The sequence below is a fragment of the Manduca sexta genome, chromosome 25 (assembly GCF_014839805.1).
Source record: "Manduca sexta isolate Smith_Timp_Sample1 chromosome 25, JHU_Msex_v1.0, whole genome shotgun sequence".
Taxonomy (NCBI): domain Eukaryota; kingdom Metazoa; phylum Arthropoda; class Insecta; order Lepidoptera; family Sphingidae; genus Manduca; species Manduca sexta.
In genome coordinates this window covers 11,990,496-12,004,935 of record NC_051139.1, presented here as the reverse complement: position 1 = coordinate 12,004,935, position 14,440 = coordinate 11,990,496, and the positions used below count along the sequence as shown (strand labels likewise).

Sequence of the window (14,440 nt, the reverse complement as noted above, 5' to 3'; positions counted from 1 at the left end):
GTTATTTAGATACCTCTCCTAAGGGACGGTAATGTTCGTATTAACAAAGTAAATCTGTATTGATTTACTAATGAATATTTATTTTCACTGAAAAATATTCACAAGGTGTTGACCATGTATGTCTAATGAGATATATTTGAAGTTCCCGGCCTCCTTTATTGCCGATTGTAGACTAAACATTCCACAATATCAATCACATAAACATTTTCGACACGATCGAGGCGCGTTTATTATGAATTTATTCTGCCGACACTCGCTCACTATCGAGCTTCCTTCTATTGGAGATGGCAAAGCATCCTTGACTATAATATAGTATTTTTAATTGTCAGAATTGCACACTACACTATTTAAGACAATGAAGTCGCTTCAATATTTTTCAAATGGTTCGTTGTATAAATCGCGCAGTGTTGCGTTTGCAAAATCACATTACATGTGAATTATGGTAATGCATTTGGCACTACAGTTGAATTAGAGTGCGATTTGGCGGCGCGACGTCGTCGTTCCGCTAGATTAACAACAAATTCAATAGCTTTAAAACACTTCGGCGACTATTGTGTAATCAGAGGTTACACGACTAAATTATACGCACATGAAACACTATAACAGATTTTAAACACACCGTTTATACGTAAATAAATAAGTGTTATTTTCGCTCTTCTCGTGAATGTTGTGATAGCTGCTGCAAAGTGAAGCGGACGTCTAGGAATGTAGAATGACAAAGAACATATTGAAAATCTATTGAATCGATTTATTGCTATCTGTTTTGGTATTTAGGTGGAAATATTGACATTGAGGTAATATAAGGCAGGTTCATCCGTGTCGTATACTTTCATTACACTTTCTAAAACCAAAGACTGTATGTAGTCCACCTGGAACACAAACAAGTATACTATGTAATACCATATACCATTAAAAAACCAACAGTAGACATCGATATATTTTTGTACCTGATGAGGTGGACAATATCCATCATCGGTGGATCTAGCTATTGTTATCAATACTGGGACAGGTAGAGATTGTAAGAGCGGTGTGAGCGCTTTATCTACAGTTTCCTTTATTTCTTCTTTGGTGCTGATATGATACGGTAACCCATCTTGATCTCTAGTGCAACCACCGGCGTATACAGCCCACCAATCTGGAACTTCATTTAATCTTTTCGCTTCTGCTAAAACAACTGAAGCCAATTCATTAACCTAAAAATATTCAAAAATATCATGTAGATGGAATTAATTTACTTATTTACACTTTTACTAGAGTAACAGTACGATAAAAAGGAAGCGGTTATTGAATAATTTACACGTATTGTAAAACATATGAATTAATCAAAATCCCTTTTCACCCTCACATAGGAAAAGAACGCACTCGCATTCGCATATGTGTATCAAATAATAATGAGCAACGAGCTTGAAAAAATCTTTTAACAAATCTTGTGTCCACCTCCTTTAGAGTTTATCTAGTAAATACCTATATTGTAGTGTAAGTAAACTTTACACGTGGGAACTCTTCATTTTATAATTCAAATGAGCTTTCTTATGACATATGTCATAAATACATATATTGACATAAAATAACGTGATTAGTGAATTGTTCATGTTTTAACCGGCGACGTAAAAAGAGGGATGTAATTTAGACAAATTTCAGAGAGTGCAAATAATAATATATGTATTATAATGCAAAAATTAATGTTTCTGTATGCAAATTACAATACAATCAATCATATTATCTAATATCCAGAATTGTTTTATAATTTTTCATGTTTTTCAATATTACTGAGAATATGGCGTCTAAACGCAATATGATATATTTTAAACCACAATCTGGTTTGTACATACATACAAGTTGTTTATACTTATAAAGTTAACTTGTTAACATATAAAAAAAAAGAACAAGATAAATTATCAAACCGTATGCTTTGCATATCCGGGTTCAAAAATCGTGTCCGCACGAGACACAAACTATTCGTGAATTAACTCAATGAGCCAAATATTTATTGCCACGCGTTTACAATAAAAAAAAATATCGTGCGCCGTCCTGTACGCCGTCGGAATATGAATGGTTACGCATAATGTATGACTCTTCAAAGTGTTGGCCTGGTTTTGATACTAGACACAGGCCGACGATGTGGACAACCTAGTGTACGAAAGGCGGGCCTTTGATGTCCTGGATATTTAATAAGAAGCATCATGCCACACAGTACCTATGTTAGTTTATCTACTACGCTGTTTAGGAGGGTACATTGAAAATAGTAAGTAATAAAATTAACGCCAAATTATATCTGGTAATAATTGCTCACCATATTGTATAAATGAGATTTGTTTCCAGTGTAAGAGTCCAAGCTGTTGTTCTTATCTAAGTGTTCGAATAAGTTTTCAAGTTCTTGTAGCTGCTGTTCCCGTGACTCAACAAGTTTTTCCAATGTTTCCACGTCGTCGCTCTCGGGAAGTGGAAAGTCGAATATCGGCAGCAAACGGTCGTACAAATTAATATTCTCATATAAACCTAGAAATGGATTTCCAGTACTGAAGAAATCCAAATCTATGTCAAGCACATACGGTTGAGTAATATCAATCTTTGCTAGCAGGTTTTTCATTTTATCTTCTTTAGATGTTTCACAAGAGAGTTCTTCAACAGTTAAAGTCAATTCTCGTTTGTTAGATAGCAGTGTGGAAAATAACGCATCCGACAAATAATACGGTTCTTTGCTATCGACCCGGAGCAGCCCAGTTTCGGGATGGTCTCCCACATGAAATTTTCGGGTGCCGTCACTGAACTGCTTCGCCCACGGCGGACGCAGCCACACCACGCGCGCTACATGTCCCGCAGCTGCGGCTGGTACAATCCAATTTTCAATCTGTAATAACGGCAGTAGTTTTCTTCCGGAGCGCGCGTCTTCCCCTTTTAATTTACGATCAATCAGCATGTCTGGGTGAGCGTCCAAATGAAGTAAAACTGTTCCTTCCACTGGCAATTTTTTACCGCCAATAGCTGAATATATAAATTGCAAAGCATCATTATGTTCTTCGACAACATATATTGGGATCTTTTTGTTCCGTTTTATAGGCAATTTAATATTTTCTAAAATTGTAGCCATAGTTGGTGCATAGCATGTGTGCTTAAGATTAAAATTATTCTGGAACAATATATTCTGAATTAAAATATTTAAGTACTTACTTAATTTGAAATGTTTTCGTTCTTCCTATAAAATGGTTTTTTTTATAGCATAGGTCAGCAAACGAACAAGTGAGTCTAAGACACGTGATGTTAAGATATTCAGATACATGTCAATATAATAAATATAGACGGCTAAGAGGCAACGGAAAAATTCTTTTAGAGAATCAAATACCTTTCCGTTTTAGGTCAAGGTTGTAAGGCAGAAGATTCGCAGGGATATGCCACCCCAGCAGAAGCTACTGCGCACTACGAAAGATACTTCAACCCAAATGGCGCGTACAAACGTTAAAGGGAGTAAAATAACAAGTAGGCATAGCTGTTGATAGTCAGGATTTAGCGGACGCTTACCATCTTGAATTTGTTAATAACGTTTACAAGGTTAAAGTAAATCATAAAGAATCATTCGCATTTCGTATTTTTAAAATATTTACGAAAAGAGAAGGTTTTGTTCTCTAAAATTAATGGCAAAACATTGAACACAGAAAACCAATTATGTTTCATTAAATAAGGCGATTTTTTTGCCAGCGCTGCGTATAACATCTCGTTGTAAGTAAGCCGAAGAATCTCATCAAAGCGATCCATGAATGTTTTCCATTAGCGTGGGCAAACTTCCGGGCGGCGCGCTGCGTAGTTGCGCGGTGCGGCCGCTGGTTAAGAAAGGAGGGGGAGGTGGGTTGTTTTGACGGCGGGCTGGGTCGATATTGCTCGTTTCTGACGTCACTACGCTACTACGCCCGCCCAAACATACCCCCCGCGAGCGCGCGCCTCTCTCTCATGACCTATTGCGCCGCACCGCCCACCTGGGTCAAGGTGTGGAAGCCGCACTGGACCCTCCGGATGTGGAGCCACCAATGCCGCATTTACCCAAATACGGCCTTCTTTGTATTGTTACGACAACAAATCACTCTGAAGGATGATTCGATTTTTTTACAATGTGAAGAGAATTACCACTTTCCTCGCGTTAATTTTGCCAAAAATATCATATTGCCTAAAAATATTTTTTCTGTAATGAAAAGTATCTAATATTTGATAGGTACACAAAAAAATAAGTGTTTTTTTTTAATAGTCCACACAGTGATTATGCGCGGTCCCAGATGAAAGGGGACGGGTTGCAAATTGCGGTTATCTCAATCGTCATAAAAAATGTAGGTAATTTGAACTTTTCCGAAATAATATATTTTTTTGATCCAGGAAAAAATGACTTATGTTCTTTTGTCTATACTGTTATATAAAGTTGAAGAGTTAGTTTGTTTGAACGCGCTAATGTCAGGAACTCGGTTCGAATAGAAAAAATCTTTGAATGTTAGATAGCCCATTTATCGCGGAAGACTAGGCTATATAACATTGATTATACCGTGACTAATAAGGGCAGAGCATCAATGAAAAATGTTGCAAAAACAGGGAAAATGTATACCTTGTTGTGCTTCTGTAATCTGTAGTGTGCGCCGCGTAAATGCGTAAAACATATATGATGGAATTGTTCCCCTTATAAGTTCTAAAAATATATTATAAAACAAATTCCCTGTTGCATCTGTCTGCCTGTCTTTACGCGATAAACTGAAAAACCACTCAACAGATTTCCATTAAATTTGATATAGAGATAGTTCAAGACCCTGGGAAGGACATAGGCTAATTTTTATCCTGGAGAAATATATAGCCAGACTTTTATTCTGGAAAAACTTTATCCTGTGGGTATTAATGTTGGAATTTGTTTATGAAATTTATATGAAATTTGTTTTGCACAATATACTTATCATGTATGTTTATGTTATTATTAGGAACTTTTTGTTGCACACATCTAAAAAGCAATTGCATTTTTTACCTATGGTCTTTTTTTATGTACTATTTGCAAAATGATTACAATAAAAAAAGTTTTATGCTATTAATGGCATCTTAAGAACAGATCCATTGAATTCTTTTACTGTTGATTTCATCAAAATAACTAATAAACTTGTTTCTAAGAATAAGCAAATGCTTCTTTTGAGAGTGTGATCTGTAAAATTTTAAATAGCTCTTTCCATCCAAGACCCTTAACTTTCTACCTAGTACAGGAGAGACTCGATAGGTTCTATTTTCTGGTTTTATGATATACTTACTAGGTAGTTTATTGAGAGACATTCAACATAAATATTCAAGGTTGAGCAGTATTTGAATTACTTATTTAAAATTAAAATATATAATTGAAATTTGGTATTTATATTTCAAGTACTTCCTAAAAAAATCTTTGTTATTGGTATTTCAAATACCTGACACAGAGGTTTTTTGTGGTGAGTATTTCAAGTTCTTATGAATTCAAAATACATTTAGCAATCTTTTTAATGATTGCATTCTGCAGAAAATAATTATTCATTCTCCAACAAGAGGCTGTTTTTCCTACATTAAAAAATCTAGTGTTCATGAAAGGAAATTCTTTTTTTACTGATTGATAGGTTGGGCTGGATTAGTTCTATTCTATTCACATTACTTAACAACTGACTGTATTTTGTGCTTTGTATTTTAAATAAAAATAGTCAAAATAATGTATTTTAATTAAAGGACAGTGTGTATTTTACCCAGCTCTGCGAATATTAAATAATGCTATCCTAAATTGTTTGCAATTTAATGGAGAGATGTAAATAAGAAACAACTGTCTACGATTTCCCCTAAGTAGTTAATGTCAGCTGGTACTCTATTAAGCAGATTTTAAATAAGTATCCAATACACTTACTGTTGTTGTTAGCTTAACAATCCATATTGAAGTAAATCTTCTTTACTTTTCAGTTAAATACCGGTCTTCTATGTTCCTATATATCGGATAATTATTTTAATGTTTACTTAGATAAGCAATATTTATTTACAGGAAAAATAAAGCACATTGATTCTTTAAATATAAGTATAATTTTAATTCATATTTCAAAAATAAATACGCAAAGATAACCTCTAAGAAATATAGGATAGAGTAACAGATGTTTTGACATTAGGGCCAATGTCGCCAATATGAATTCTCCAAAAAATACATATACTGTCGAAAAGCCAGTTATGAGTTTGAACACCTTTATTTTCTGTAATATTATGTGATTTTAAACGTGTTTTTCCTAATTGGTAAAAACTTAAAACTAAAAACCTGTATGGGATGTCATCATTGTTATCTTTATGTAACGGCGCGGCGTTGCACTTAAACATAGCAATGTTTATACATGGGTGCTTATCAAAGTAAAATAAGTATACTTTATTCTATTCATAGATGAATAAGGAATATAAGGTTATATTCATGAGCCATTAATTTTATCAAAACTTCTTTCCTTTACTTATTGCATTATAAATTACAATTATTAATTAAAGATCCACTGTACATTTTTTTTATAATTATTATTAACTTACAGAATAAGTAGAAGCCGGTAAGCTTAGAAGTAAGTTCGACAAAATTCTTTTCGAAGGAAATCCTACATCCTCAGGTGGCCCTTAAAAAGGAAATTCATCCTTTAGGGATTACTTATATGCCATGAACTATCCAGGTACACTGCAAACGTGTTAGAAATTAAGTAAAGTATTCATACGTTTCTTACACACGAAAGAGGTTATAGATAATAAAGTTCGAAATAATTTATTTAGAATAATGAATTTTTGTCTACACTTTTTGTAGTCAGGTTATAAAAGTACCAAAACTTGTACAAAAAAGTTAGGTCTGGTAATACTGCACTTGCCAAGTTCAAGTTAATCCAGAGCCGTAATAAATAAATTAAAAAAAAACCAGTTCGAGTTTCAACTAGACTAAGGCCGGCTATACACGTTGGCCCCAACGATACTGGTCCAACGTGTGGATCTAGAAAATAGCATTGGCCCCAACGTTGGTAGTTGGTCAACGCGTGTCGGTTTTTTGATAACAGATCAAAGGAATCTGCTGCCAACATTGGGGGTCCATCCACACCTTGGTGATTTGCTAAGTCAAGAGAAAAGCCAAGACAAATGAAAAAGTTATAGAATTTTTAGAACAAAACCAGGCTCATCCAATCAGGATCTCGGATGGATCATAAAAATAAAAGTATTGTAACTCAGTACAGTAAAAGCGCCTAGAGAAATTACGATTTCTGTATCGGACATACTAGTGTTGGCTCTGTCGAGACTGGACTAGTATAAAAGCCAATGTGTGGACGCCTCACGAAAATAACCAACCAACGCTGGCACCAGCGTTGGGGCTAACGTGTGGACCCTGCATGAAAGATTTTTTTAAAAACGAGAGCAACAAAATAAGCCATACTTCTGATGGTGTGTATCAACGAAAATGCCTCTAAAATTGTTGATTCAGTGGATCTTCTAAAGTAGGTACACATAACTCTAATTTGCAACCTACTTACTACAACGAATTTACTAGGGCTTACTATGCATATAATGCATTTTTCATAAAATTATTGCAAAATATTTGCATATTCCCGCCCGTAAAGATTTAGAACAAATGTTCAGTAGGGAATCAAGGGAATAGGAAGGATGCCTGACAGAATTATGGATTGGCAGAGTGCAAAAGCCATCTTGGTCACAAGAGGAGCAAATGAAAATTTGGGAGTTGAGTGTATGGTAGGTCTCTCCCCTTCCTAACAGGCCCATGGGAATCCGCAATATTTACCATAAAGCGGAATTTATATTTTCTAGAGTAGCTCAAAATTGCTTGTAAAATAGTTAATAGTTTCACAGGTTGCCTTTGCATTGTATTATAAATGTTCTTAGGGTTACCTGCCTCAATATAGAGCTAAAAGATCTACTTCTAGCTATGTTAGAAACATATCCATGAGGACACCAAATTCGAAATGATATAGATATGGTAATCAGTTAATAATGTCAAGCTGTCTCCCCAAAACACCAAGTCAGCATGATAAATCATCTATCATGATAATCTATATACACATAATAAAGTTTTGAAATAAAATGCAGTTTTACACCTAAATATACTTTATTTTTATAATATGTATTTTATTACACACAGAAGTTACAAACTAGGTCCAAATTAAAAAGTCTCATGAGATTATAACCGAAAACAAAACCCACATGAATTAGATTCCAAAATGTATAATTTGTAAACAAAACGTGAATTACTTTTAATCTAAATAAAATACATACTAATTTTGTTATCTGATAATGACACTTAATTTATATTGGTTTAGTATAATAAATGCTTTTATATTCTGTTTTGCTTGAGAGCCTTTTATTTGAGACTTGCACCTGTTTTTTCATGTTTATATGGATTGACTGAACCATATCGTCACGTCGCTATGTCGCGTTACCTTACGTCCACCGACACTTAACCTACTAAGATGATCTATCTAGTCCAAGTTCACTAAGAATAAACATGATAATCAGTAGATTTCATCTACCCATATAACTCTCGGTATTAGATGAATTTTTAAAATTTAAATTAATTAATGATATAAAATTACTTATCATCTAACGTTTTTCGAGGGGTGGGGGATTTAATAACAAGCTATACTTACCCACTTAAGTGTGAAACAAAACTTTGTACTTTGTTCACTCACTTACACAAATGAGAATGCCACAATAATTGGCAGTGATTTGACTGTGATATCGATAATATTATTTGTAAAAGCTGATATTCTTAAAATTGACAACCAAGGATAATCAATTATTTATTGGCCTCTTCGGCCTAATAAACACTGGACATTATAAGACACTTTGTTGGACAGGATTCTGTGGCAATTGTTATAGAAAGTATTTAGTAGAGCAGTTTCACATCTAATAATTTTTTTTCAATGATTTATTATGTAAAGTTTTTTAATGAGCATACAAGAAAGAAATAGTAAGCTTTGTTAATATGATTTACATGATGCCACATATGAATGCCATTGAAGCCTGTTTCAGAACTATTCCATTATGTTTTCATGGTATATCCTTAATTCATAAATTATATCTCATAGTTAATATTCTATTCAAATTCTCGACATAAATAAATGTGAGCAAATGAAGTACACATCAATTATCTCTGTCCATTTGTAACAATACAGTGAAGATAATTTTAAGAAAAGTAAAAATTCCCTTATATAAAAAGATCAGATCGGCATAGAACTAAAACCGGCTATAAAGATATACTATTTTGAAACGCTTTAGGGGTGAATGCCCATAGGGCAGAGTCCACAACTCCTGAGGAGTGTTAGAGGCACCGAGTGGCGAAAGTCCGGACACTAGCCCGAGTGATTGCCGAGGTCTCTTTACATTATACGGCAGTTCTCGTCACCTTCACGAACCTCGCCAGTCTGTGAAGAAACCAACAGTTAATTTAGATAGTGTTATGTTGTATTTAATTCTGAGAAAATTCGTTATTGTATGTTATATTTCACATGTACAAAGGCATAATTAATACACTACCGGTTCGCGGCGGGGGTATTTGTGTCCGATTTCGCGGCGCCTCTGCTCGCTCATGCTGAACTGTCTTCGCTGCAGCTTCGACATGGCCACGATCTGAAACAGGTGCATACGTTAATAATCATCTTTATATTAGAGCTCTACTATGAAAATATACAGTTCGAAGGTATAACAAATTTGACCCAACATTTTTGACAAATATAAAACAAATTTAAATACCAACACATATTAGTCATTAGATAATTTTAATCCCACCAATAGGACAAAGTAAAGTTTTAAGTTTATTTGAATATCAATACTTTGTCAATAGTGGTATTAATTGCTTATGAATGGTAATTACCTCTTGCTCGGTGTTAAGCAGCGCGGTGGTGAACGTGTCTGCGACGAACCACTTCTGTCCCTTCATGACGATGTCGCGCGGCGGGTCGTGCGTGGCGCCCGAGTCCGCCGACCACACGGTCGTCACCGCGCCCGGCTCCAGCTTCACCGTGCGGTGGAACTTGAACAAGGTTTCTTGCTCGCCAGCCTTGCGCATTATCTGGAACCCGCCCAGGCTGATTTCCTGCCAAAAAGTTGTGTGGATGTAGTGTTACCTTCATTTCATTTACAGTTTGTACATTTTAACGTTTTAAAAGTGTATTTCAACTGCCTATATTAGTGCGTACTGCTAAAATACACAGTTTCTATCAGTCAAATTGAGTTTTTAGGTCATTTCTTATCTACGTCAATTTTTATAGCAGATGTAATCTGTGTAAATAAAAATGAGCAAACATATTCCTTACGACAAACAGTCTATGGTTCGCTAAAAAATTCATCGTGTTTATAATATTATAGCAGTCTTACTTTCTTTCCAGTGTTCCTGATCTTGACGAAGTTGCCGTCGGGGTCGGCCTCGGCGACTTCCAGGTCGAGTTTAGCACTGGAGGTGACGCTGAAATCTTGCAGGCTGCGCTCCTCGCTCTCGTCGAGTAAGGTGCGTTTGCGTGTAGCGCGCAGCGGCGTGGCGCGGCGCGATGGTGTCACGCGAGACCCGCTCGCGGATGCGCGCGACTCACGACCCGGAGATTGGGAAGTGAGATTTAACCTGGAAATGTGGGATTGCATTTAGTCACTTCAAATTCATGAATTGCTATAATAGATATAACAAATGAGAATTTACATTCCCGAGTGGCAAATCAAGAGTAAAAGACTTACAAGGTCAGCTTTCGTATGTATTGAGTACGAACCTGTCCTCTTCGCCCTCGATGAGCGCGCGGTAAGTGGCGATCTCGTGGTCCAGCGAGATCTTGATGTCCATGAGCGTGGCGTACTCGCGCAGCTGGGCGGCCATCTCGTCGCGCAGGCGCGCCAGCTCCTGCTCGAGCGAGGCGAGGTCCTCCGCGTGCCGCGCGCGCTCCGACTCCAGCTGGCGCTCCAGCTCGCGGCAACGGTTCTGAACATTATAGACGAGATTGGGTTGAGGGTATGCTTAATAAACACACAGATGCACAACCTGTAATTAATGGTTTAACAATATAATCTTATGTTAGGAATATTGTTGAAGAGAAGGCACTTGATTATTTAGGCTCCCAAGTCCATCCTTCCACGAACAAAAACCGCGTCACAGTGACCTAACACTCGTAATCGTAATCTGCGTATGGTCGTACACATCCAGTAAGGCAGATTAGTAGTATATATACTGAGTCCAGGATAAAAACAAAACACATGGAACATCAAAATTTTTGTACGACTTTCTTAGAGATAACAAAAGTTTACTAAAAAACGGGGTTTTGTATGTTTAGCAAGTTCACTGGAAGAGTAAATCGTGTTTTGTATGTTCGTTTAATACATTTAAAAGTATCTTAGTACTCACGCTAAGGGCGGCGTTCTTGTTCTCGAGCTCGTTGAGTTGCGAGTTGAGCGTGTCGAGTCTGGAGCGCATGGTGCGCAGCTCCTCCACCGCCACCGTCGCCGCCGTGCTGTTGCGGTTCGAGGCCGCTTGCAGATTCTTCAGCTGGTAAACAAAACACAATACAGGAATTTAATTTCAAATTTCTAACTAATTTGTACACATAATATAAGTAACGAAAGCGGCAATGATATGTTCAAAATATAATTTGGAATTGATAATTGCTATTTATAGGTGATACATTCTACTAATTTCATGTTGAACTCCAAATTATGGTTGAATTATTGAAAAGATATTATACATTCAATTTAATGATGTTTCGCACAATACCTTATTCTCATAGAGAGCTTCGATCTCGTCACGGTTGGCCTTGATGTTAGCCTCCTGTTGCTCGCGTAACTCTTGCAGGCTTTGCTGCAGCTTAGCCTCGTATTGTTGGGCCAGACGACCGTCTACAAAAAAATATAGGTATAAAGTTTTATGCATAGCTCAAAAAATATCTTTTGCTATAACATAGTTTTTACTAGATCTATAAGTCTTATATTACGATAATAATAATTGAATATAAATTACTAACCAATCTCCGAGATTTCGACCTGGCGCCTGGTGCGCGTCTCCTGCAGCTCCTGCTGGAACACCTGGTCCTTGAAGGAGAGCTCTTCGCGGAGACTCTGCACGGTGTTCTCCATGTCGATGCGGCACAACATCTCTTCTTCTAGGGTTTTGCGCGTATCCGCGTACACTTTGCGTAGCTTTTCCAGTTCTTTAGCGAGTTCCTGGTTACGATTGAAAAGTAAATCTTAATCTTGTTTATCATATTATGGACCTAAACTATCTACATAATCATAAATCTGCAAATGAAATCTAGAGAAGATAAATGTAAAAAAAGTCTCTAAATAATTCCTTCTTCATATAAAAAATCAGCGTGAAAACAGCTTAAAAAAATCTTCCATAGCCATGAGTGTAAGTAAGCAAAAGTTTTCATTATTGTGGAGTGATCATTTTAAGGTTACACATGAACTGTAAATTGACTTCATTAGACTATATTATGAGTATCACTAACCCTGGCCTCATCCTGGGCCTTCTTTTTGTCAGCGAGAGCGCTGTTGTACTTGTTGTTCTCCTCGGTGTAACGACTCTCATAATGACGCGCCGAAGTTCTCAGCCTGAGCCAAATCCTTCGTCTTCTTGTCCAGACTGTAAAAAATACATTTTAGTTAACTGGTTCTTAAAAAACTTGTAGCCAGTGTAACTACTGGACATAATAAGACTTAACATGTCATGGCTCAGGATGGCGAGCACAGTGGAATACCAAAACAACACTTTGTAATTCAAGGTGGTGGATGGTGTTTCTACTTTTTATGGGCGGCCGTATCTCTTACCATCAGGCGAAAGGCAAGCTCGTCTCGACATTCAAAACAATAAAAAATAAAAAGGAAAAAATATTAATGTTCATAATATTATCTACCACCCAAATGTTACTGGGAAAAGAGATCTCTCTATTATGGTTATATCATTTAGAAGACAATCGTCTATAGCTCACAACTTACACAAAATGCTCGAAATGTCTAATGAAAACATATAATTCACAGAAATACCGAATATAATGCGCGTGGTAAATGAAAATGTGTCGTGCGCAGAACCTAATTTTACTTTACATAGAGTCGAAACCTAAGACATGCTTTCGTCCGCCCTGTGGAATGGGGGCGTTTGGAGAATTCCACCACGGTATCCCCTGCCTGTCGTAAGAGGCGACTAATAGGGACCACGAAGGGGGTCGTCGGCGGGCAGCAGGGGGATGTCCGCCCTAGTGCATCTCTGTGCATCTTTGCACATTTGTCGGTTAACCCCCGGGTTGGACGGCAGTGAGTGTAGTTGGCCTCACGCTGCCGTAGACGCCGAGGGCGTCCTTCGGTGCGCGGAGGCTTCTGAGCCCCCCCCATAGGAGACGAGCCGCAAGGCGGCACCGCGCAGGGGCGGCTGCGGTCGCAGACTAGACACTTCAACGTCAGAGGAAGCCCGCAGCCGTCCCTAATGCGCCGAAGAGGGCCACCGCGGAGTTTTAGCTGGTAGGCCGTGCATAGGTTTAAGTTGTATATAGGGTTAGGGACTCGGCCCGGCGGTCGCCCGAAGGTCGTTATCAAATCCGGGCGGCTCAACGCCGGGCCGTAAGGCACGGTTACCCCAGCATAACCGCTCAGTCGCCCCCCACGAAGGCTGGGCGGTAGTAATAAGGGACTTTATCCGCGAAAAAAATGGCATGCTTTCGTGTATGTTATGCGTTAATCGCTAAATGTAAATGGTATCGACATTAATATACTTTAGTCCGCTAGTATGACAGTTCATTTAGAATGCGGAACAATGTTCAAACTTAAGAGCCGAATAATATAATATTTGTAAGCTAGAGGCAAAAAATTATAAATTGAGCGATATATTCTGATACAGAATGAAGTAGTATGTCAATAAAAGATTTCAAGAAAATAAAATTTATTGTAAACCGCATAACCAACTCGTATTATCCAACATTACGAAAAACACGAAGCCAAGCTCTACATAACCTCAAATTATCCTTGAATTTATAAGTGAAGCGCCTTTTGTTTGATAAATAGGTGATTTCTTAGTAACAGGTTGTAAAAACCGACACCTGAAGCGTCAATACGGCGGTATCCACGCAAGCGGCGACAACGCACGACGCGCGCGGGTTGCGCAACACACATGTGGAATGTTTTTGTAAACAAGCCAGTTCCCGCGCATTGTGTACGTAAAATGGCTCTTTATAATTTTATTTATCTCCATGGTAAGTGCTAACGTAGGGGCCCGTATGCGGGAGCATATCCGAGGGGTCGAACTGACTTTTAATCGATAATGTTACCCTTTAACAAATGGCATATTTTGCTCCTACATTATATTGTAAATAGTTTTTTTACAAAGAATACATATGTATAAAATTAAGCAAATAAAGACTCAAATAACATGTAGATAAGCGCGTGATGAACAATATTTTCGACAAGTAAATTATCTAACGCTGGAGTA

At 37.3% G+C, this 14,440-nt stretch overlaps 2 protein-coding genes across 2 annotated transcripts; both read right to left on the bottom strand.

Moving 5' to 3' along the window:
- Positions 1–727: 727 nt before the first annotated feature.
- LOC115443778 (UPF0489 protein C5orf22 homolog) lies at positions 728–6,143 on the bottom strand. Its single transcript, XM_030169339.2, has 4 exons — positions 5,879–6,143; positions 2,294–3,130; positions 948–1,193; positions 728–869 (listed from the first exon to the last, which is right to left on the bottom strand). The coding sequence occupies exons 2-4, from the start codon at positions 3,089–3,091 to the stop codon at positions 771–773; spliced, it is 1,143 nt and encodes a 380-aa protein (XP_030025199.1). The 5' UTR covers positions 3,092–3,130; positions 5,879–6,143; the 3' UTR covers positions 728–770.
- Positions 6,144–8,076: 1,933 nt separating this feature from the next.
- Positions 8,077–14,296, bottom strand: LOC119190577 (lamin-C-like). Its single transcript, XM_037442784.1, is given in 11 exon segments — positions 8,077–9,410; positions 9,523–9,615; positions 9,860–10,081; positions 10,363–10,603; positions 10,746–10,951; positions 11,372–11,512; positions 11,738–11,859; positions 11,985–12,183; positions 12,471–12,560; positions 12,562–12,604; positions 14,280–14,296. Coding segments are annotated over 11 exon segments (1,419 nt in total). The 3' UTR covers positions 8,077–9,365.
- Between the last annotated feature and the right edge of the window lie 144 nt (positions 14,297–14,440).